General features: G+C 41.8%; 1 protein-coding gene and 1 pseudogene across 4 annotated transcripts in view; one reads left to right on the plus strand and one right to left on the minus strand.

The window, feature by feature from the left end:
* Nucleotides 1–23,746, plus strand: part of PKP2 (plakophilin 2) — a 114,266-nt gene that overhangs the window by 20,110 nt on the left and 70,410 nt on the right. For all 4 annotated transcript variants that reach the window (XM_064369867.1, XM_021673782.2, XM_064369865.1 and 1 more), the window contains exon 4: nt 8,551–8,686. In XM_064369867.1, coding sequence (XP_064225937.1) covers nt 8,551–8,686 — 136 coding nt within the window. The remainder of the gene's footprint in view (nt 1–8,550; nt 8,687–23,746) is intronic.
* Nucleotides 14,784–23,238, minus strand: LOC110568907 (large ribosomal subunit protein eL33-like; annotated as a pseudogene).

Genomic DNA, 23,746 nt, shown 5'->3' on the forward strand with positions numbered 1-23,746 from the left:
TTCCCTTCCTATTGATAGCTTGACTAATCAAGTGTTTGGAACTTAACCCTTATTCACGTTTAATGCCTAAGCACAAATTGTATAAACTGAGCACGTTACTAAGAGAAAGTTGAGAAGTGGATGGCTGATTAGATCAGTAAGTCCTGCAGTATGATCTAACATCATGAGGATAAAACATTAGATATGTTGTTGTTATTTGATTGCTAACGTCGTCTAATGATAGTTGTAGCCTCTAACTGTCCCTTCAAGTGAAATTGTACGGTATGCCCACTGACCACGTAGGCTTCAGTGATAAAGTATTACTTCAGCGATTACTTCTTAAAATGTTGAGGAGTAATCTAAACACAGGAATTTTTTTTTTTTTTTTTGAGACAGAATTTTGCTCTTGTTGTCCAGGCTGGAGTGCAATGCTGTGTTCTCGGCTCACCACAGCCTCCACCTCCAGGGTTCAAGCTATTCTCCTGCCTCCGCCTCCTGAGTAGCTGGGATTACACGCATGCGCCACCACGCCTGGATAATTTTGTATTTTTAGTAGAGATGGAGTTTCTCCATGTTGGTCAGGCTGGTCTTGAACCCCCAACCTCAGGTGATCCACCTGCCTTGGCCTCCCAAAGTGCTGGGATTACAGGCGTGAGCCACTGTGCCTGGCCTGCCACTGTGCCTGGCCTACCACAGGAAATATTTTTTATGGCATAAAATTCACCATGAGATTTCTAACATTTCTTATAGGAAGCAGACCTTTGGCAATGTGAGCATACTCACAAAGAGGAAAAATGAGCCAGGAACAGTGGCTCAGGCCTGGAATCCGAGCACTTTGGGATGCCCAGGCGAGTGAATCACTTGAGCTCAGAAGTTCAAGACAGCCTGGGCAACGTGGTGAAACCCCATCTCTACAAACAATACAAATACTAGCTGAGTGTGGTAGTGTGCGCCTGTAGTCCTAACTACTTGAGAGGCTGAGGCAGGAGGATTGCTTGAGCCCAAGAGGTGGAGGTCGCAGTGAGCCAAGATTGCGCCACTGCACTCCAGCCTGGGGAACACAGTGAGACCTAATCTCCTCCAACAACTGGCATTGTCTTTCTCCATCTCTGTGTCCCTTGCTTCTTGATCCACCCTGTCACTTCCCAGTCTCTTGTCAACCCACTGCAATATGATTTCAGTCCCCTCCATCCCACTGAAAGTCTCCTGACAAATGTAGCAATGACTGCCTTATTTGCTTCATCCTGAGCAGACACTATATTGGGTAATGCAAGCAGTCCTTGTGTTCCTAAACCTGCAGGAAATTCTCTCATCCCTTGGTTTTGAGGGCACCGGCTTCCCCTGGTTTTCTGCTCGCCTCTCCAGCCATTCCTTGTTAGTCTTCTCTGCGTGCTCCCTTTATGCCTGCCCGAAGAAGACATCTTCAGTAACCCTTCTATTCCAGGTCCTGATGCTCTTCCAGAGAGGCCCTGTGTACCTCACTTGTATCCTTATGGTTCTCAAAGTTTTGTCTTCAACTCCATCCTCAGAGCCAAATTCTGGACCTAGATGAAAATCTAACAACCTCCTGGACATTTCAAACTCAGCATATCCTAAACTCAACTCATCATCTGCTCCCTATCCTCAGCTTCCACCCTTCTCCTCCTGCTGTAGTCTATTATTTTTTTTTTTCTGAGACAGAGTCTCACTCTGTCACCCAGCCTGGAGTGCAGTGGCATGATCTCGGCTCACTGGAACTTCTGCCTCCTGGGTTCAAGCGATTCTCCTGCCTCAGCCTCCTGAGTAGCTGGGATTACAGGCTCATGCCGCCATGCTGGGCTAATTTTTGTATTTTTAGTACAGATGGGGTTTCACCGTGTTAGTCAGGCTGGTCTCGAACTTCTGACCTCATGATCTGCCCACCTCGGCCTCCTAAAGTGCTGAGACTACAGGCATGAGCCACCGTACCCAGACTAGTCTACTATTTTCAAACCTGGAAGTCATTCTTACCTTCTCCTTCTGTATTCACCTATCACCAAGCCGTAGTTCTCCTTCTATAATGCATCTTACATTTTCACCCTTCTTTCCATTTCCATTACACTGGCCTCTCTGTCTCTGGTCTTGCTCAGTCAGAACCGTTCTCTAGGACTGTCAGAATTACCTTTCCACCTCTGATTGTTTCTCTCCCCGGTTTATAACCCTTCCATAATTCTACTAAGTATTCATGCTTTTAGCTATGACCTACAAGGCCCATTGTGTTTTCAGCTTTGCTTATCACTTCAATCTCTTCTCCACCGTCATCACCACCATCCCCAAACATACCCATATACCAACACGCAAACCACCTGGAACCTCTTTCCTTAATGCAAGATACTCATCCATATTCATTCTCTCTCTCTTTCCTTCTTTCTCCCCACTCCAGACCTTTACATATGCAACTCTATTTTTGTCTGACTACTTATAATTCTGGATTTAGCTCACATACCACCTTTTTTCTGACCACTTCCTTCCCAGTCTAGCTTAGGTGCCCCAGATAGCAGCCTTGTATGTCTTTATCAGAATAATATATTGTGGCTGTTCATGTACTTATCTGTTCTCCCTCTGGACTTTGAGCTTTTTGTGAGTGCTCAATCATCTTTATATTCTCAGCACCCTAAAATGGAAGTAGATCTAAAGTAGGAACTGTAAAAATATCTGATGAGGCCAGGCATAGAGGTTCACACCTGTAATCCCAGCACTTTGGGAGGCCGAGGATGGAGGATTGCTTGAGCCCAGGAGTTTGAGACCAGCTTGCGCAGCATAGGGAGACCTCCATTTCTATTAAAAATAAACAACTTAGCCTGACATGGTAGTACCCACCTGTGGTCACAGCTACTCCAGAGGCTAAAGTGGGAGGATTGCTTGAGCCAGTGAGGTTGAGGCTACAGTGAGCTGTGATTGTGCCACTATACTCCAGCCTGGGCAACAGAATGAGATCTTGTTTCAATAAACAAACAAGTGTATGGTGAAAGAGCAAAGAAATTAAAGGAGAAATGAAATATAAACTTAGCTTTTTGCCATCTAGGTTCTTTTGTTGCTCAAATTCTTGAAGAAGTATTAGTCATACTATTTTTCAATTGTTGTTTTAATAGAAAGGGTAAATTGTATTAGAATATTTAATCATATTTCAAAGAATAGAAGGAACACTTGGGGTCAAGAAATTTAAAAATAATGAGTAAGGAATCTCTTCCTGAGATTTCCCCAAATTCTGGAGAGTAGAAGTCATAGAAATCAACTTTTTTCTCTGATGTTGAAAGGAAAATTTGGCTCTCTGTGAAAAGGAGAGGGAGCCGGAAGTGTTTTGTGTAATGAGGAAGATAGACGCCCAAGGTGGTGCCTGTGCCTGCCTGACTTCCCCCTTTCCTTTGCTGGGCTCCATGGCTCATTTCAGCCCCCCAGGCTGCTCCCTGGGACCCCTGCCCTGAGGCATTGACTCATATTTCAAGCTCTGTCCGGCCCCTATTTTGGGGATTTAATTTTTTATGCCTAGTGAAGTTCCCACATGTAAAGAGTAGTCTTTCATATACGTTGAATATTAACTAGATATAACTGTAAGCCTGCAATAATGACCTAAGGTAAACAATGGACTTGGCTTTCCGAAAGATGAATGGCTGGTTAAACAGTGACTAATGCAGCTAAAAACTGAGACTTGGAGTAAGAGAGAGACACACTGATGAAACTGATGTTCTAAATCAAACTGTTGAAAAAGGTTTTTAAACATCACCACAAAAAAAAACCATGATTTCTGACCTGTTGGAGACTGGTGGTTCTGCAAATGAGTATTAGGGTCTTCATAGGCTCTTCCCAGTAAGCATCACAATAGATGAAAATGGGCCAGGGAGGTGGCTCACACCTGTAATCCCACCACTTTGGGAAGCCGAGGCAGGTGGATCACCTGAGGTCAGCAGTTCAAGACCAGCCTGACCAACGTGGTGAAACCCCATCTCTACTAAAAATACAAAAATTAGCTGGGCATGGTGGTGGGTGCCCATAATCCCGGCTACTGGGGAGGCAGGAGAATCGCTTGAACCCGAGAGGCAGAGGTTGCAGTGAGCTGCTATCGCACCACTGCACTCCAGCCCGGGCGATAGAGTGAGACTCAGTTTCAAAAAAAATAAATAAAATATAAAAATTGAGTGGGATATATGGTGGTCTACAAGAGGAGCAGTGAAAAGTAAAATAGGATGTGTTATCAAGTGCTAGGTTGCGTGGTACATGTTAGTGTGTACAGAAATTTAAAGAAAACAAGAGCAGGGCCGGGCACGGTGGCTCACACATGTAGCTGCAGCACTTTGGGAGGCTGAGGCTGGCAGACTGCTTGAGCCAGGAATTTGAGACCAACCTGGGCAACATGGCAAAATCCCATTTCTACAAAGTATACAAGAATTAGCTGGGTGTGGTGGTGCATGCCTGTAGTCCCGGCTACGCGGGAGGCTGAGGCAAGAGAATCACCTGAGCCTGGGAGGTCCACGCTGCAGTCAGCCATAATCACGCCACTGTACCCCAGCCTGGGCAACAGAGTGAGACCCTGTCTCAAAAAAAAAAAACAACGAAACAAACAAAACCCACAAGATCAATGTGCTCTGAGATGAATTGAGGGAGACTAAGCAGAGGGTGGATTTCACTAGGATTGCTAGTCAAATCTGTGACCCAAGAGCGCTGCAGAGCAGGAAACGGATCATGCCGACTTCCCTGCATGCCCTCTTAATGACCACTGCTTTAGTTCTTTGATTTTTCGTCTCTTTCAACTATACTTTTTTTTTTCCATTTCCATTTTTAACAGCCCAATTCAAGGCTTTTTTGCTTCAGCTGAACCTTTCATAGTACCCTCAACACTGTCTCTTTCTTTCAAGATACACATATCCACTCCAGAGTCATCTTTCCAAAGCACTCTTTTCATCATCACTTTAAAGTATTTGTGGGGATTTGCATTTACTGAGCGTCTGACGACACTTGTAGGAGCTATCCGTTCATTATTTTGTGTTTGCTTTGCCTTCAGAAGTGTAGCCGTATTCTAATATCAGGGAAAGCAGCCCGGGCAGGGCTGGTTGTTAGTTGGCAGAACACTGGCTACTGGGGGATTACACACAAACACAAGTTACTGGGTTGTTTGTTTTGTTTTTTTTTGAGACAGAGTTTCGCTCTTATTGCCCAGACTGGAGTGCAGTGGCACGATCTCGGCTCATTGCAACCTCTGCCTCCTGGGTTCAAGCAATTCTCCTGCCTCAGCCTCCTGAGTACCTGCGATTACAGCTGGGATTACAGCCCCCCCACCACACTTAGCTAATTTTTGTATTTTTAGTAGAGAGGGGTTTCACCATGTTGGCTGGGCTGGTCTCAAACTCCTGACCTCAGGTGATCCACCTGCCTCAGCCTCCCAAAGTGCTGGGATTACAGGCATGAGCCACTGCATCTGGCCAAGTTACTGGGTTGTTCCCCCCCGCCCCCGTACTGTCTCATATTCTGACCAATGATATTTTACACTGCTTTCTCTTACTTTTTAAAATTTATACTGATATCATTTTAAAAATTGTTGAAAAGACTCACTTCTGGAGAATATGTTCAGGGGTCAGTGGGGCTGGGGAAACTTCTCTTCCTGGTTCTCCAGCCCAGGCCCAACACCACCTCCCAAGCCAGGTTTCTTCTGCAGGCTTCAGTAAATGTTTCATAAGTGAGTGGAAAGAGAAGAAAGGAAGGAAGAGAGAGAAGAAGGGAAGAAGAGAGAGAAAAGGGGCTGGCGTGGGGGAATGCTGTAGGAGAACAGAGGAAGAAAGAATAGCTCTCGCTGGGAGAGGGACGCAGAAAATATTTCACAGAAATGAAGATATTTAAGCTGAGGCAGGAGGATTGCTTAAGACCAGGAGTTGGAGACCAGCCGGGGCAACATAGCAAGGCCTCATCTCTATAAAAAGTTAAAAAATTTGGCTGGGCACGGTGGCCCACGCCTGTAATCCCAGCACTTGGGAGGCCAAGGTGGGCAGATCACGAGGTCGGGAGTTTGAGACCAGCCTGGCCAACATAGTGAAACCCTGTCTCTACTAAAAATACAAAAAGTAGCCAGGCGTGGTAGTGGGTGCCTGTAATCCCAGCTACTTAGGAGGCTGAGGCAGGAGAATTGCTTGAACCCAGGAGGCAGAGGTTGCAATGAGCCGAGATCGTGCCACTGCACTCCAGTCTGGGTGACAGAGCAAGACTGTGTCTCAAAAAATCAAAAAAGTCAGGAGTGGTGGCTCACACCTGTAGTCACAGCTGCTCAGAAGGCTGAAATGAGAGGATCACTTGAGCCCAGGAGGTTGAGGTTATGTTGAGCTGTGATCACATCACTGCACTCCTGCCTGAGTAACAAAACAGGACTGTGTCTCTCTAAAAAAAATAACAAGAAGAATTTAAGATATTTGAATTGAGTCTTGAAGAATGGATAAGAATTAGGTAATATGATAAGCTTCCTGGAAGAGTCAAAGGTGGCTTCTGAAGAAGGTGGCAGTGTTTACAGAAGGATTAAAAACCCGGCGTGATTGGAGGGGTGTGTAGTAGATCCAAGGAGTGGGAGGGAAAGGGGTTGAGGATGACAGGAAATGGAGACAGACTTGGGCCAGAATGTGTGCCATGTTGTGCAGTTAGACTTGCTAGACAGTAACAAAACAGAAAGTTGACCCCCGACAGCTGTAGGAAACCTTGCTGAGGAAGTCTTCATTTCGTTTAGGATTGTGTTTAGTGATGAAGTGAAATCGCATTGGGTTGCCTAAGTGTGAACACAGAGCTTCTGTGTCAATCATGTTCAGGAAAATAAAGGATTAGAGTAATGGAATTATATGTGGGTGTTAGAGATGGGAAATTCAAACTTTCCTGAGTCATGTATGGCTTATGAGATAGATTAATGGCTCAATCTTAAAAAAAAAAAAAAGACTGCATAACAGAAGGCTGTTCTTATGAATGATCTTTCATTAGTTAAAGCACCTGCACTGATGGCTGGTAAAGGCTTTGCTATTGAGCTTGAGACTAGACTCACAGAGTTTTGATTCTCTGTAAAGGCATCAGACTCCATGAATGTAAAATATATCCATCTCCTTTAAAACGTGTGTGTATATTAGATAAAAGTGACTCAAATTCTAGTTTTAATGGTAATAGCCTGAATTTTTTTAACCAATTATAATTGACTTGTGAGGCACATTAAAAATATGAGATCATTATATAATTCTCAGTATAGATGCCAGAAATTTTCTGCTTCACTTTTAATACCCTTACTTATGAGGTAACCCTTCTGTGTTTGAACATGTGTTTCAGAAGCAGGGGGTATTAGTTTTTAGTCATGAGGTGCATTACTCCTTATCACCCCACCTGTACCACACCCACCCACACACAGGCACACCCTTCACAATGCTGCACATACTCACACCTGTACACATGTGTGTATATTCATGGGTTCGCCTGATAGAAAAGAGTATTTCCTCATTATGCTTGCTAGTAGATACTGGAAAACACCTCAGTATTCATTCCTGTCTCTATTACCTGGAATGAATCAGGTATAACCCTCTTTGAAGCCAAAAACAGGCCTAAATTACCTTTAAAGCGTGTCTTTAGTCATTATTTTGTTTGTTTGTTTTCGAAACAGAGTCTTGCTCTGTTGCTCAGGCTGTGGTGCAGTGGCATGACTAAGGTTCATTACATCCTTGACCTCCCAGGCTCAAGCGATCCTCCTACCTCAGCCTTCCAAGTAGCTGGGTCTACAGGCACAGGCCACCACACCCAGCTAATTTTGTTTGTTTTTTGTAGAGACAGGGTCTCACTGTGTTGCCAGGGCTGGTCTTGAACTCCTGGACTCAAGCAATCCTCCTATCTCAGCCTCCCAAAGTGCTGGGATATTACAGATGTGAACCACTGTGCCCAGCCTAGAAATAATTTTTAATTTCTGTAAACATATTTTTAAAAATTCTTTTAAAATTCTTATTGTGCCTTTAAAGTTGCTTTTAAAGCTGTATCATATGATACATATTTATCTTTTTTTTTTTTTTTTTTTTTGAGATAGAGTCTCATTCTTTGGCCCAGGCTGTGAAGCAACACAGTCTCTGTTCCCTGGAACCTCTGTCTCCCAGGTTCAAATGATTCTCCGGCCTCAGCCTCCTACGTATTACATTATTACACCTGAGATTACAGCTGTACAGCACCACGCCCAGCTAAGTTTTTGTATTTTTAGTGGAGACGGGGTTTCACGATGTTGGCCAAGCTGGTCTTGAACTCCTGACCTCAAGTGATCCACCAGCTCAGCCTCATATTTATCTTTAAAAATCCAGCTTCTTTCTTTGGTGTATGTTAAAATTCAATCCAATGACATCATCCAAGTTCTCCAGTCTGATCAGAGCTGTAGTATTTCTCTGGCCAGTAGTACCTCTGCCTTCTCACCTTGGGTGCTGATTTTTCTTTTGACTGAAGAAAAACCAAGGTTCAGATGTTCTAGTGCTTTCTGGTATTTGCTGAGTCATCTCTGGATGACCAGGTTGGTAGGCAGGAGAAGGGAGGTTTGGAATCTGGCTGAATCTGTGCCTGTTTGTCTAGGAATGCAGACATGGAGATGACTCTAGAGCGAGCAGTGAGTATGCTTGATGCAGACCACACGCCACCGTCCAGGATTTCTGCTGCAGCCACTTTCATACAGCACGAGTGCTTCCAGAAGTCTGAAGCTCGGAAGAGGGTGAGTGTCATCTTCAGCCCATTGCAAAGCGCAACACACTTTCACTTCTATCATGGTGACCTTGCACACTGAAACCAATAATTTATTTAAATTTTTAAAAATCGGGGCCGGGCGCAGTGACTCACATCTGTAATCCTAGCACTTTGGGAGGCCGAGGCAGGTGGCTCGTGAGGTCAGGTGTTTGAGATCAACCTGCCCAACATGGTAAAACCCCATCTCTACTAAAAATTTAAAAATTAGTTGGGTGCGGTAGCAGGTGCCTGCAGTCCCAGCTATTTGGGAGGCTTAGGCAGGAGAATTGCTTGAACCTGGGAGGCGGAGGTTGCAGTGAGCTGAGATTGCACCACTGCACTCCAGCCTGGGTGATAGAGCGAGACTCCATCTCGGGGGAGCAAAAAAAAGGCTGGGCGCAGTGGCTCATGCCTGTAATCCCAGCACTTTGGGGCCGAGGTGGGCAGATCACAAGGTCAGGAGTTCAAGACCAGCCCGGGCAACATGGTGAAACCCCCTCTCTACTAAAATACAAAAAATTAGCTGGGCGTGATGGCAGATGCCTGTAATCCCAGTTACTTGGAGGCTGAGGCAGGAAAATCACTTGAACCCAGGAGACAGAGGTTGCAGTGAGCCGAGATTGTGCCTCTGCACTCTAGCCTAGGCGACAAAAGGAGACTCCATCTCCCCCCAAAAAAAAATGGCCAGGCACAGTGGCTAACCCCTGTAATCTCAGCACTTTGGGAGACTGAGGCGGGCAGATCACTTGAGGCAAGGAGTTCAAGACCAGCCTGGCCAACATGATGAAACACCGACTCTACTAAAAAAAATACAGAAATTAGCCATGCATGGTGGTACATGCCTGTAATCCCAGTGAGGCAGGAGAATCACTTGAACTCAGGAGACAGAGGCTGCAGTGAGCCAAGATTGTCCTACTGCACTCCAGCCTGGGTGACAGAGTAAGACTCATCTTAACAAAGCAACAAAAAATTGAGATCTTTTACTTTAAAAGGAAATATCTACTCATTACCAAAAATATTTTCTGCAATTCAGAGATGCAGAAAGTAACTCGCTACACAAAGTTTCCCCTTCTTTATTTTTTTTTTGAGACGGAGTTTCGCTCTTGTTACCCAGGCTGGAGTGCAATGGCGCAATCTCGGCTCACCGCAACCTCCGCCTCCTGGGTTCAGGCAATTCTCCTGCCTCAGCCTCCTGAGTAGCTGGGATTACAGGCACGCGCCACCATGCCCAGCTAATTTTTTGTATTAGTAGAGACGGGGTTTCACCATGTTGACCAGGATGGTCTCGATCTCTTGACCTCGTGATCCACCCGCCTCGGCCTCCCAAAGTGCTGGGATTACAGGCTTGAGCCACCGTGCCCGGCCCTTTCCCCTTCTTTTACTGTCTCCCCACCTCCCCATTTAGAACCATCCCCAGAGGCCAATGTTTGGCAACTTTCTTTCATTCAATGATTCCATTAACATTTGTAACAATTGTTCAACTAATTGCTACGTGCCTATATCTTTTGACACTTTTGTTCCTGTAGGACAGATTCACAGAGATAGAATCAATAGGTTATTTTTTATTTGTTTTAACAAGTGAAACATTCATGAGGGAGGAGGAATCACAGCTTAAAAAGGTGTTCAGTGAAAAGTAAGTCTCTTCTACTCTGAACTCCAGCCTGTATCTCCTCTCTGTTCTCTCTGTCTCTCTCTCTCACACAAACACATATATCAATTTTTTCAATCTTTCCAGAAATATTTTATACATGTAGAAACAATTGTTGAAACAATTGAGTATCCTTTTTAAAACACGAAATCAGATGGTAACTTACTACTTACAGTACTTTATTTTTTCACACTGTATCTTAGAAATCTTCAATATATATTAATTTTACCTCATTCTTTTAAGATGCTGCATAGATTTCTGTTGTCTAAATATACCAGTTTTATTGGTTCATTTTTTTAATAACCTTATTGAGGTATAATCTGATACAGTTTTGACACTATAAAACCATCATCACGATCAAGATAACAAACATATCCATCACCTCCAGCGTTTTCTTGTGCCCCTCTGTAATCCATATATCCCACCTGCCCCCAGCCTACTAACAGCCTCCCAAAACAACCAGTGATCTGCTTTCTTTCATTTCTTTTCGAAACAAGGTCTCACTGTGTCACTCAGGCTGGAGTGCAGTGATGCGATCAAAGCTTACTGCAGCCTCAGCTTTCTAGGCTCAAGGAATCCTCCCACCCCAGCCTCCTGAGTAGCTGGAACTGTAGGCGCACACAACCACGCCCAGCTAATTTTTGTATTTTTTGTAGAGATGGGGGTCTCACTATGTTGACCAGGCTGGTCTGGAACACCTGGGCTCACGCAGTCCTCCTTCCTCAGCCTCCCAAAGTTCTGGAGTTACAGACGTGAGCCACTATGCCCAGCCATGATTTGGTTTCTGTCATTGTAGATTAGATTGAATTTTCTAGAATTTTATATAGGAATAATATAGAATGTAAGCTTTTTTTAGTCTGAATTATTTTACTTAGAGTAAGTCTTTTGAGATTCACCCATGTTGTATGTATCAGAAGTTTTGGCTATCACAAATAAAGCTACCATGAACATTTGTGTACAAGTCTTCATGTAGACATATGCTTTCATTTCTTTTAAGTAAATACCTAGGAGTAAATGCCTGGATGGTATGATAGGTGTGTGTTTCACTTTTTAAGAAACTGCTGAGTCATTTTACAAAGTAGCTGTGCCATTTTACATTCCCACTCGCAATTTATGAGAGTTCCAGTTCCTCCACATCTTAATATTTGATATAGTGAGCCTTAATGTTAGTCTGCAAGTTTGTAGAGATGTTTTATTGTGGTTTTAATTTGCATTTCCCCAATGACAAAGGAGTTGAACTTTCCTTTTTTTTTTTTTTTTGAGACAGGGTCTGCCTCTATTGCCCAGGCTGGAATGCAGTGGCACGATCTCAGCTCACTGCAACATCCGCCTCTTGGGCTCGGGTGATCCACCTCAGCCTCCCAAGTTGATGGGCCTATCTGTAAACCACCACAGCTTGCTAATTTTTGTGTTTTTTGTAACGATGGGGTTTCACCATGTTGCCCAAGCTGGTCTCCATCTCCTGTCAAAGGAGCCAGCTACCTTGGCCTCCCAAAGTGATGGGATTACAGGCATGAGCTACCACACCCAGCCAGAACATCTCTTTACCTACTTACTTGCCACTTACATATCTTCTTTGGTGAAATGTGTGTTCAATTCTTTTGCCCATTTTTTATTTATTTTTTTTGTTTTCTTATTATTGAATTTGGAAAGTTTTTGAATATTTTCTGTATACAAGATCTTTTTCAGATCTATAATATGGAAATATTTTGTCCCAGTTGTGCTTTGTTTTTTCGTTCTCCTAATAGTTTTTCATTTTAATGGGGTCTGATTTATTCAGTTTTCCCCTTTATGGTTTGTGCTTTTCATGTGTATCCAAGAAATCTTTCCCTATTCAAAGGTTAGAAGATAATCTATATTTTATTCCAGAAGTTTTGTAAATGTTATATTTTATAGTTGTTCTGTGGTTCATTTGTGATTAATTTTTACATATTCTAAGATATGGACTGAAGTTCCTTTTTTGGTATATGTAAATTTAATTGGGTTCAGGTGTCATTTGTTGCAAAGACTTTTATTTCACTACTGAATCGTCTTTGTATCTTTGCTGAAAAGGAATTCATCACATATGTGCGAGTCTGTTTCTGGACTGTGTATTCTGTTCTATTGATCTATTTGTCTTTTTTTTTTTTTTTTTTTGGAGATGGAGTCACTCTGTTTTCTAGGCTGGAGTGCAGTGGCACAATCTCCACTCACTGCAACCTCCGCCTCCTGGGTTCAAGTGATTTTTCTGCCTCAGCCTTCTGAATAGCTGGGATTACACACACCTGCCACCACACCCAGTTAATTTTTGTATTTTTCAGTAGAGTCAGGGTTTCACCATGTTGCCCAGGCTGGTCTCCAACTCCTAACCTCAAGTGATCCACCTACTTTGGCCTCCCAAAGTGCTGGGATTACAGGTGTGAGCCACCACACTGGCCTGTAAGATTATTTTTGAAGGCTTACTATTCCCAAGTATTATCATTTCCTAAATGAATTTTGAGAAAATTGATTTTTGTGAGAAAACTGGGGATGTGAAACAGTCTTACATCCTAGTGCAAATAAACATGACTCAAGTCAACCTGTTAAGTCTTACTTTCAAAAAGCCTTTACCCAGAAAGGGACCAGCTTCTCATCATCTGATTCAGAGAAAGGGACGTGTTGGGTAATAGTCCCAGCGTAATTAGTCTTCAGCAAAGGTGAAGACTGTTTGTCTGTCTTTATGCAAATTCCACACTGTCTTGATTACTATAGTTTTGTAAGTCTTGAAATTAGGTAATGTTAGTCCTTCCATTTTATTCTTTTTCAAAGCTGTTTTGGCTGTTGTGGGTCTTCAGCAGTTCCATTTGAAGTTTAGAATCAACTTGTCAATTTCTTACAAAATTGTTGCTGAGATTTTGTCAGAGATTCACTGGATCTGTAGATTAATATGGAGAGAATTGACATCTTAACAATATTGAGTCTTCTGACCCGTGACCATGGTGCATCTTCACATTTATTTAGGTCTTCAGTTATTCGCAGCAGAATTTTACAGTTTTTACTGTAGAGGTCTTTCATGAAGTTTATCATATTTCCAGATGCTATTGTAAATGGTGCTTTTTTATTTCTATTTTTGATTGTTCTTGCTAGTATATAGAATAGATAGTTTATATACATGTATATTTACAGAGAGAGAGTGTGTGTGTGTGTGTGTGTGAGTACTGGCTAGAACCTCTCCTACAATCTTGAAAAGAAATTGAGTGTGGGCATATTATCCTGTTTCTGATCTCAGGGCACAAGTATTCAGTCTTTCTTTCGCCCTTAAGTATTATGTTACCTGTAGATTTTTTGTAAATGACCTTATCAGGTTGAAGAACTTACCTTCTACTACTGCTTTCATGGAGTTTTTGTTTTTTAATCACAAGTAGATGTTGGATTTTCTCAGAATGTTTTTATGCATTTATTGAAATAATAAATTATGCATTTATTGAAATATACATTTATTGAAATATTTTAATATTGAATTAGGATCCTGTTCCTAGCAAGCATCTACAGGATCCAATAAATGATGAGGCAAGAATATTTATTTATTTGTTTGTTTATTTATTTTTTTATTTTTGAGACTGAGTCTCACTCTGTCACCCAGGCTGGAGTACAGTGGTGAAAGCTTGGCTCACTCCAACTGCCATCTTTCCCATTCAAGCGATTCTCCTGCTTCAGCCTCCCAAGTAGCTGGAATTACAATCACCTGCCACTACGCCTGGCTAATTTTTGTATTTTTAGTAGAGATGGGGTTTTGCCATGTTGGCCAGGCTGATCTTTCACTCCTGACCTCAAGTGATCCACCCACATACCAAAGTGATCCACTTGAGTCCTTCTGGTTTTTAATTTTAATTTTGCCTTTAAGGTAAATTACCTTGATTTTAAAATGTGATTCCATTCATAAACCCCACCTGGTTATGATATACTGTCAATTTTTAAGTTTTATGACTAGATTCGCTAAAATTTTGTTAAGAAATTTTATGTCTGTATTTATAAAAGACATATCTGTACTTTTTTTTTCTTGTAGTGTCTTTGTCTGATTTTGAGTTGAGGGTAACACTAGTTTCATAGAATGAAGTGAGAAGTATTCCCTCCTTTTCAAGTTTTTTAGAGTTTGGTTAGAAATGGTATTTTTTCTTCCTTAAATGTTTGGTAGACTTAGCAGTGAAGCCATCTCAGCCTGAAGTTTTTTACATGTGTGAGAAGGATCTTAGCTAGAAATCCAGTTTCTTTAACTGCTGTGGGGCTATTTGGGCTATCAGTTGCTTTTTTAGTGAGCTTTGGTAGTTTGCGTCTTTCAAGGGATTTGTCCATTTGATCTAAGTTGCTCCAGTGCTCTCTATCTGCTTGTGTAGATAGTGTTATCATTTATCTTTACATGAAAAAATTTTTTTATTTTGTTTTGATTTTTACAAACCCACTTTATTAATGTTTCATGAGTCTAAATCCTTGAGGGGTACAGCATCACTCGGATTCTGTGTCTAATAGCTTTAGCAGGAAGGTTGCTTCGGAATTTGGCGTGAACTTTGCCACTGTGTTCGTGGGCCCGGGTTACCTTTCCCCAGATTACTCTGGTTTTGTTTGGTTTGCCGCCAGGAGTCACTGTGTTGTTCTTTGCTTTGTATACATAAGGACATCTCTTGCCCAAATAGAATTGTTTCAACTCGGGCATAAACACCTTCAATTTTAAGTGGAGATGTGTGTTCCCTTTGATTCCAGAGACCCCACTTATAGCCAGCAAAAACGGCCTTGGACCACAGCCTGCTTTCCAGACATACTTTCTTTTAGAAGTTCTATTCCTAGCATGCCTTCACAGGGTCCAAGACGATGAGGCAAGAGTATTTATTTGTTTAATTAATTAATTACTTATTTTTGAGACCGATCTCACTGTTACCCAGGCTGGAGTGTAATGCTGCGATCTTGGCCCACTGCAACCTCCTCTTTTCCCATTCAAGTGATTCTTCTCCTGCAGCTTCCCGAGTAACTAGAATTACAGGTGCCCACCACTACGCCCAGCTAATTTTTGTATTTTTAGTAGAGATGGGGTTTTGCTGTGTTGGCCAGGCTGGTCTTTCACTCCTTACCACAAGTGATCCACCTGCCTCCCAAAGTAATTCACTTGAGTCCTCCTCAAGTGATCCACCTCCCAAAGTGCAGGGATTAAAGGTGTGAGCCACCGTACCCGGACTACCTGAAAAAAAATTTTTAATATTTATTTTACTTAATCACCAGCAAACCTGCATTATTTCAGCATTTTTTTTAGACGGAGTCTTGCTGTTACCCCGGCTGGAGTGCAGTGGCACGATCTCGGCTCGCTGCAACCTCCGCCTCCTGGGCTCAAGCAATTCTCCTGCCTCAGCCTCTCAAGTAGCTGGGACTACAGGCGCGTGCCATCATGCCCAGCTAAGTTTTTTGTATTTTTACTAGAGATGGGGTTTCACTGTGTTAGCAGGATGGTCTCAATCTCCTGACCTCATAACCCACCCACCTCGGCCTCCCAAAGTGCTAGGATTACAGGTGTGAACCACCACGCCCAGCCTTATTTCAGCTTTTGTATGTCTGAAAAAGAATTTCATCTTTGCTTTTGAAAGATATTTTCCCTGGCTTTAGAATTCCAGGTTGACAGGTTTCTAAATATTAGTACTTGAAAGTTGACTGGGCACAGTGGCTCACACCGGTAATCCCAGCACTCGTGAGGCCAAGGCAGGCGGATGAGTTGAGGCCAGGAGTTTGAGACCAGGCTGGGCAATATGATGAAACCTTGTCTCTACTAAAAATACAAAATTAGTCAGGTGTGGTGGTGGATGTCTGTAATCCCAGCTACTTAGAATGCTGAGGCAGGAGAATCGCTGGAACCCAGGAGGCGAAGGTTGCAGTGAGCAAGTACACTCCAACCCGGGCGACAGTGAGATCTGTCTCTATCTCAAAGAAACAAAGTTGTTCCACTGTCTTCTCACTTGCATTGTTTTAGACAAGAAATCTCCTGTCATCCTTATCTTTGTTCCTCTGTCCATGTTTCTTCTTCCCCCCTCCATCTGCTTTTAAGATTTTCTCTTTCTTACTGGTGGTGTGGATTGGTTTGGTCACATGTGCCTTAGTTTTGTTTGTGCTTGGGAGTTCACCGAGCTTCATAGATTTATGAATTTCTACTTTTCATCAAATTTAAAAAATTTTCTCATTTTTTCTATTCCTTTCTTGGGAACTATAATTACATATATGTAGGACTTCTTTAGGTCTTCCCTTTTTTTTTGAGACAGAGTCTTGCTCTGTCACCCAGGCTGGAGTGCAGTGGTGCAGTCTTGGCTCACTACAACCTCCACCTCCCGGGTTCAAGTGATTCTTAAGTAGCCTCAGCCTCCTGAGTAGCTAGGATTACAGGTGCATGCCACCATGCCCAGCTAATTTTTGTATTTTTAGTAGAGACGGGATTTCACCATGTTGGTCTTGAACTCCTGACCTTGTGATCCACGCACCTCTTGTCTCCCAAAGTGCTGGGATTACAGGAGTGAGCCACCTCGACCCACCCAGGTCTTTCCTTTTTAATCTTCCTTCTCTGTGTTTTTAGATAAGCTTAATTCCTATGCTCTAAGTTTGCTAATCTCTTAATAGGTGTTTAATATGCCAGTGTTTAATATGCCATTAATTTTTTCCAGTGTATTTTTTCTTCATACATTGTAGTTTTCATCTCTAAAAGTTAGATTTGAGTATTTTTATGTCTTCTGTGTTTCTATTTAACACATTCCATCTCTGCTCAAGATTTTTGAACAGATAAAATTGCTACCTTAATGTCCTTGTCTGCTAATTCCAACATCTGTGTCTATTCTAGGTAGCTTTTGATTGATTGCTTTTTCTCCAAATTATGGGTCATATTTTTCTTCTTCTTTGCTTGCCTGGCAGTTTTTATTGGCTCACAGGCATTGTGTTTTATCTTGTTGGATGCTGGATATTTTTGTAAATATTCTTGAGCTTTGTTCTGGTGCAGTTAAGGTACTTGGAAACGGTTTGATCCTTTCAAGTTCTACTTTTTTTAAAAAAAAATTTAAGTTCTGGGATACGTGTGCAGAGTGCAGATTTGTAATATAGGTATACATGTGCCATGGTGGTTTGCTGCACCCATCAACCCATCATCTAGGTTTTAAGCCCCGAATTAATTAGATATTTGTCCTAATGCTCTCCCTCCCCTTGCCCTCAAATTCTGCTTTTAAGATTTGTTAGGTGGAACCAGAGGAGCGTTTGTTCTAGCGATAATTAATCCCTACTCTTAAGGCAGGACAATTCTGAGAATTCTACGTAATGTAGCAGGAATTTTAAGATTTTTCTGGCTGGCTGATAAGAATAGTCATTGTTCCTAGGCCTGTGTGAACGTGAAGAGCTGTTCCCTTAAATTCTTTTGAATGATGATTTCCCTGGCCTCAGACAGTTTCCTCATACCACATGCACTAATTAATACTCTGCTGAATACTAGAGGGCGGGTCTCTGCAGATCTCAGGAGTCCTCTTTCTGTTCAGTTCTTTTCTGTGTGGTACTCTTTTCTGTAAAAATTAGCCCCTTTGGTCTTCTCAGACTCTGAGCTCTGTGCCTTCAGCTCTGTTGGGCTTCACTTAAGTTTTCTCCCACTGCCCCATAGCCCGGGAACAGTGATATCTAAGGGATTGATGTCCATCATTTACTCATATCCAGTTATTGAAACCATTGTATGTCTTGTCCAGTTTTTGTTTCAGGCAATAGGTAAGTTGAACTGTTAACTACTATCGAGTCACTTTTAGCTTTGATAAATAACTCCCCAATAAGTCCTCCCCAAAATTGTACACATTTATACTCTTATCAACATTGTATCAGAGTGTTCATTTCCATGTACCATTACTAACACAAGGTATTGTTCTTTTGTTTTTGTTAATCTGATAAGCAAAAATAGGCATTTAATTATCATGGAAATTTTCTTCTATTTTGGAATCAAGACTAATAGTTGTCCAATCAAGGAGCTATTGAGGGCCAGGTGCTGTGGCTCACACCTGTAATCCCAGCACTTTGGGAGGCCGAGGCAGGCAGATCACCTGAGGTTAGGAGTTCAAGACCAGCCCGGCCAACTTGGTGAAGCCCCATCTCTACTAAAAATACAAGAATTAACTGGTATAGTGGCACATGCCTGTAGTCCCAGCTACTCAGGAGGCTGAGGCAGGAGGATAGCTTGAACCCAGGGGGCAGAGGTTGCAGTGAGCCAGGATCATGCCGTTATACTTCAGCCTAGGCAACAGAGAGAGGCTCTGTCACACACACACACACAAGTTATTGAGAAAAATCTTTTTAAAAATTATAAAATAAATACTTTTATAGAATTTGTCATCATCTTGCATGTATTAACTATGCCCATTATACATCATCTGCCATTTTTAGTTTAAGTTTAAAGTGGAATGAGAACTTAATGGCACTAATCCATCTGAGTTCAAATCCTAGTCTCTTACATTAATTCTACCCACAACTAATTAGAGAGCTCTCTTAAGCTTTTTACCTTTATACAGTTTTTCCGAAGCATTCAAATTAATTTTCAGAGAAATAAGTATTCTTTCTATGCTTATATTTCATCCATTTATAAGATAGGTAAGTAAATTATGTAATTATAATAACAAATACAATTGACATACATACACGGGGAAACACACCTAGATTACTGTTGGTGAACATGTAACTCAGCTGGTAGAAAGAGAAGTGCAAAGCCTCAAATAGAGTGACCTACCAGCTTTGATAGTACTCTGAAATCAAGGGGGGTTCACAGAGGGAAAAGGGAGTTAAGTGAGGGTCACACAAAAGAGCTTCTGCTGATTTTTTCACTTGCATTTCATTAACTATTCACGAAGTTGAGCACCTTTTGGTGTCGTTTTTGACCTTGTATTTCTTCAGTCAATTGTCATTTTTAATCCATTGTGTATTTTTTCTACTAAGGTATGTCTCTTTCTTAATGACTTACAGTTCTTTACCTATTACACATATTAATCTGTTGTTACATATGTGGCAAATAATTTCTCCTGCTTTATTTTTGTTGTTATTGTTTTTAACTTTGTTTATGGTATCTTTCATCATGCAGGATTTTAAAATTCTTGTGAGAGCAAACAATATTTTTTATCTTGGTATCTGTATTTTAGATATTGCTTTAAAAGACTTTTCCCCACGTCGAGATTGTTTTCCTTTTCACAAGTTGTATAATTATGGAGCGTTTCTTACTGACCTTTGTCTATTTGTTTTGTAGGAAGAATGAGTAAGGATTTTAGAAGAAATATTTAGCTAATGATGAACCCTCTTTTTATAGATAGGTGAAGGGAATGGGGCTAAATATTGATCCTTTAATAGCTAGTTAGAGATAAATCTTTAAATCTTTTTTTATTCATGGTTTTTTGAGGGGGTTTCTTTGTTTGAGACAGGGTCTCGTTCTGTTCCCCAGGCTGGAGTGCAGTGATGTGATCATGACTCACTGCAGCCTCAACCTCTGGGGGTCATTCCTCCTCCCTTAGCCTCCCAATTATTTGGGACCACAGGCATGTACCACCATGCCTGGCTAATTTTTTTTTTTTTTTTTTTTAAATAGAGATGGGGTCTCTGTGTGCTCAGGCTGGTCACAAACCCCTGGGCTCAGGCAGTCTTCCCACCTCTTCCTCTCAAAGTGCTGGCATTATAGGCATGAGCCACCACACCGGGCTTATTCCCAGTTTTTAAAAACTGGGCATCATTATGTATGCTTTGATTTTGTAGTATGAATTACTGGAACTTTATTCTGTTGCCCAAGTTGGACTAGATTTCTACTGTCTCTTAAATTACTAATTTAATTTAAAATATCATTTTGCTTACACATAGGCTTGAAGTTATGTTTACTGGCTTGACTCTTACTCAGAGACAAAGCCAGAACAAAAACTGGTTTTGAGAATGATGAAACATGAAAATTACTAAAACTAAAAATGTGTATGCTTCATAGATAATCTAAGAATTATAATGTCATAACCCAAGAACAATTTGAAAAATCCTTCTTATATTAAGCATGGTACTATAGTTTTTAAATGTATGTATGAAAGAAAATTATAACTTGGACATAGAGATCAAAATTTTAAATCATAATACTTTTAAAACCAGTAGCAGCTTTTCAGTCCTCGTTTTCTTTGATTAGGATTCTTGGTGTTTGATGCTGTTGATCTCTCTCTCTCTCTCTCTTTTTTTGAGGCATGTTCTCACTCTGTTGCCCCAGCTGGAGTGCAGTAGCACTATCATGGTTCACTGCAGCTCAACCTTCTGAGCTCAAGCAATCCTCCTGGCTCAGCCTCAGCTTCCTAAGCCGCTGAGACTACAGGTGCATGCCACTTTGCCTAGCTTTTTTTTTTTTTTTTTGAGATGCAGTTTTACTCTGTCACCCAGGGTGGAGTGCAATGGCGCAGTGTTGGCTCACTGCAACCTCTGCCTCTCAGGTTTAAGTGATTCTTGTGCCTCAGCCTCCCGAGTAGCTGGGATTACAGACGCCCACTACCACGCCCAGCTAATTTTTTAAGTATTTTTAGTAGAGATGGAATTTCACCATGTTGGCCAGGCTAGTCTCGAACTCCTGACCTTGTGATCCGTCCGCTTCGGCCTCCCAAAGTGCTGGGATTACAGGCGTGAGTAACCACGCCCGGCCACCTAGGTAATTTAAAAGATTTTTTTGTAGAGATGGGGTCTCCCTGCATTGCCTAGGCTGGTCTTGAACTCTTGGACTCAAGCAGTCCTCCCACGTTGGCCTCCCAAAGTGCTAGGATTACAGACATGAGCCATTGCGCCTGGCCTAAACATATTATCTTCTTTTGTTTTTCTTCTCTACTCTCCAACCCTCTCTCTGAACTTGTTCTTCCTGTTGGGCTGGGAGGCAGGACATTGGTGGTTTAATCATGGACTCTCAAGAGTCACTGCTCACTGAGTTTGAATCCCAGCACCCTAATTACATAGATGCCCTTGGGCAAGATATTTTACTTCTCTGAGTTTCAGCTTTCTTACCTGTAAAGTGGAAATAATAGTTCTCCTACCAAGAGTTGTCCTAAGAATGCAGTGAGATAATTGTGCACTGCCTGCCCCAATGCAATAACTCCGATCATACTGTTTCCCTGTCAGTAGCAGGAGGGTAGTTCACCCGGGTAATTTGACATGAAAACCTGAACAGTCTTTGAACCTTCTTTTTTCCTTACCTCTCATATTCACTCAGTCTTCAAGTCCTATTAATGCTACTTCTAAAAGTATCCAGAATCTACCCACATCTTTTCCTCTCTACTCAAAGCTACTGTCTTGGTCCCAGCACCATCATTTGTTAATCCAGCTGTCTCCAGATTAATATCCCTGTCTCCCTTCATATCCATTCCTAATATGGTGTCATGCCTCACAACCCCCAGGGAGACTGTTGCCTGCAGGATAAAAGACAAACCTCTTAATTTAGTCTGTAAGATCCTTCTTAACATGGTCTAATTGTCATGCCTGTTTCATATGTCATCACTGACGTAGTTACTGCCATAAATATCTTGCAAAAACTTATTATAAAACAAATTCAAGTTCTTGATAAGAAATTTGAGAAGTTAAAAAACAAAAAAGAAAATATACCTATAGTAGCACCATAATCATTTTGGTTTTGTTCTCCTTTTTTTTGGGCGGGCTGGAGTTTTCACTCTTGTTGCCCAGGCTGGAGTGCAATGGCATGATCTCGGCTCACGACAACCTCTGCCTCCTGGGTTCAAGCGATTCTCCTGCCTCGGCCTCCTGAGTAGCTAGGATTACAGGCATATGCCATTATGCCCAGCTAATTTTGTATTTTTAGTAGAGACTAGGTTTCTCCATGTTGGTCAGGCTGGTCTTGAACTCCTGCCCTCAGGTGATCTGCCCACTTCGGCCTCCCAAAGTGCTGGGATTACAGGCATAAGCCACCACACCTGGATTATTCTCTAATTTTTAATGCATATATTTACATATTTTCAATCACATTCCGTATGTAGCTAGCTTTCTTTGTCCCCACAAAAAAAGTTTTTTGTTTTGATTTTTAAAAGTGTGCACAAATACAGCCTCACTATTTGAAAACTTAGAACATGGCAGATCCTATTTATGATTCATACATTTACCACTTCCCCCAAATTCCCTAATCTCAGTTCCTTTTTGCCTATGTTTATTGAGTAGAAATGCATAGATATTTTATTCCATTTTTTATTTTTTATTTTATTATTTTTTATTTTTAAGACAGAGTCTTGCTCTGTCCCCAGGCTGGAGTGCAGTGATGCGATCTTGGCTCACTGCAACCTCTGCCTTCTGGGTTCAAGCAATTCTTCTGCCTCAGCCTTCCCAGTAGCTGGCATTACAGACTTGCACCATGAAGCCCACCTAATTTTTTGTGTTATTAGTAGAGAAGGGGTTTTATCATGTTGGCCAGGCTGGTCGTGGACTCCTGACCTCAAGTGATCCGACCCACTTTGGTCTCCCAAAGTGCTGGGATTACAGGTGTGAACCTCCATGCCCAGATTTATCCCATTTTTTAAATGACGTGGATTTTTATAACGTTAATAATATTTTATAAATTTCAGTTAACATGTTAATGGTGATGGTTGCTGCCATGTGTTGAGTAACTACTGTGTGCCTGACATGTAATTACTCATCTTTTTTTTTTAATTTTTAATTTTTTAAATATATATATTTTTTATTGTACTTTAGGTTCTGGGATACATTTGCAGAACATGCAGGATTGTTGCATAGGTACACACATGGCAATGTGGTTTGCTGCCTCCATCCCAGTCACCTATATCTGGCATTTCTCCCCATGTTATCCCTCCCCAACTCCCTACCCTCCGCTGTCCGTCCCCTTGTCCCCCACAACAGACCCCAGTGTGTGATGCTCCCCTCCCTGTGTCCATGTGTTCTCATTGTTCAACACCCACCTGTGAGTGAAAACATGCGGTGTTTGATTTTCTGTTCTTGTGTCAGTTTGCTGAGAATGATGGTTTCCAGATTCACCCATGTCTCTACAAAGGACACAAAATCATCGTTTTTTATGGCTGCATAGTATTCCATGGTATATATGTGCCACATTTTCCTTGTCCAGTCTATTGTCGATGGGCATTTGGGTTGGTTCCAGGTCTTTGCTATTGTAAATAGTGCTGCAGTAAACATACGTGTACATGTGTCTTTATAATAGAACGATTTATAATCCTTTGGATTTATACTCAGTAATGAGATTTCTGGGTCAAATTGAATTTCTATTTCTAGGTCCTTGAGGAAGCACCACACTGTCTTCCACAATGGTTGAACTAATTTACACTCCCACCAACAGTGCATAAGTGTTCCTATTTCTCCACATCCTCTCTAGCATCTGTTGTCTCCAAATTTTTTAATGATCACCATTCTAACTGGAGTGAGATGGTA

The sequence above is a fragment of the Aotus nancymaae genome, unplaced genomic scaffold (genome assembly GCF_030222135.1).
Source record: "Aotus nancymaae isolate 86718 unplaced genomic scaffold, 86718_ANA_hifiasm-v0.15.2.pri h1tg000092l, whole genome shotgun sequence".
NCBI lineage: Eukaryota > Metazoa > Chordata > Mammalia > Primates > Aotidae > Aotus > Aotus nancymaae.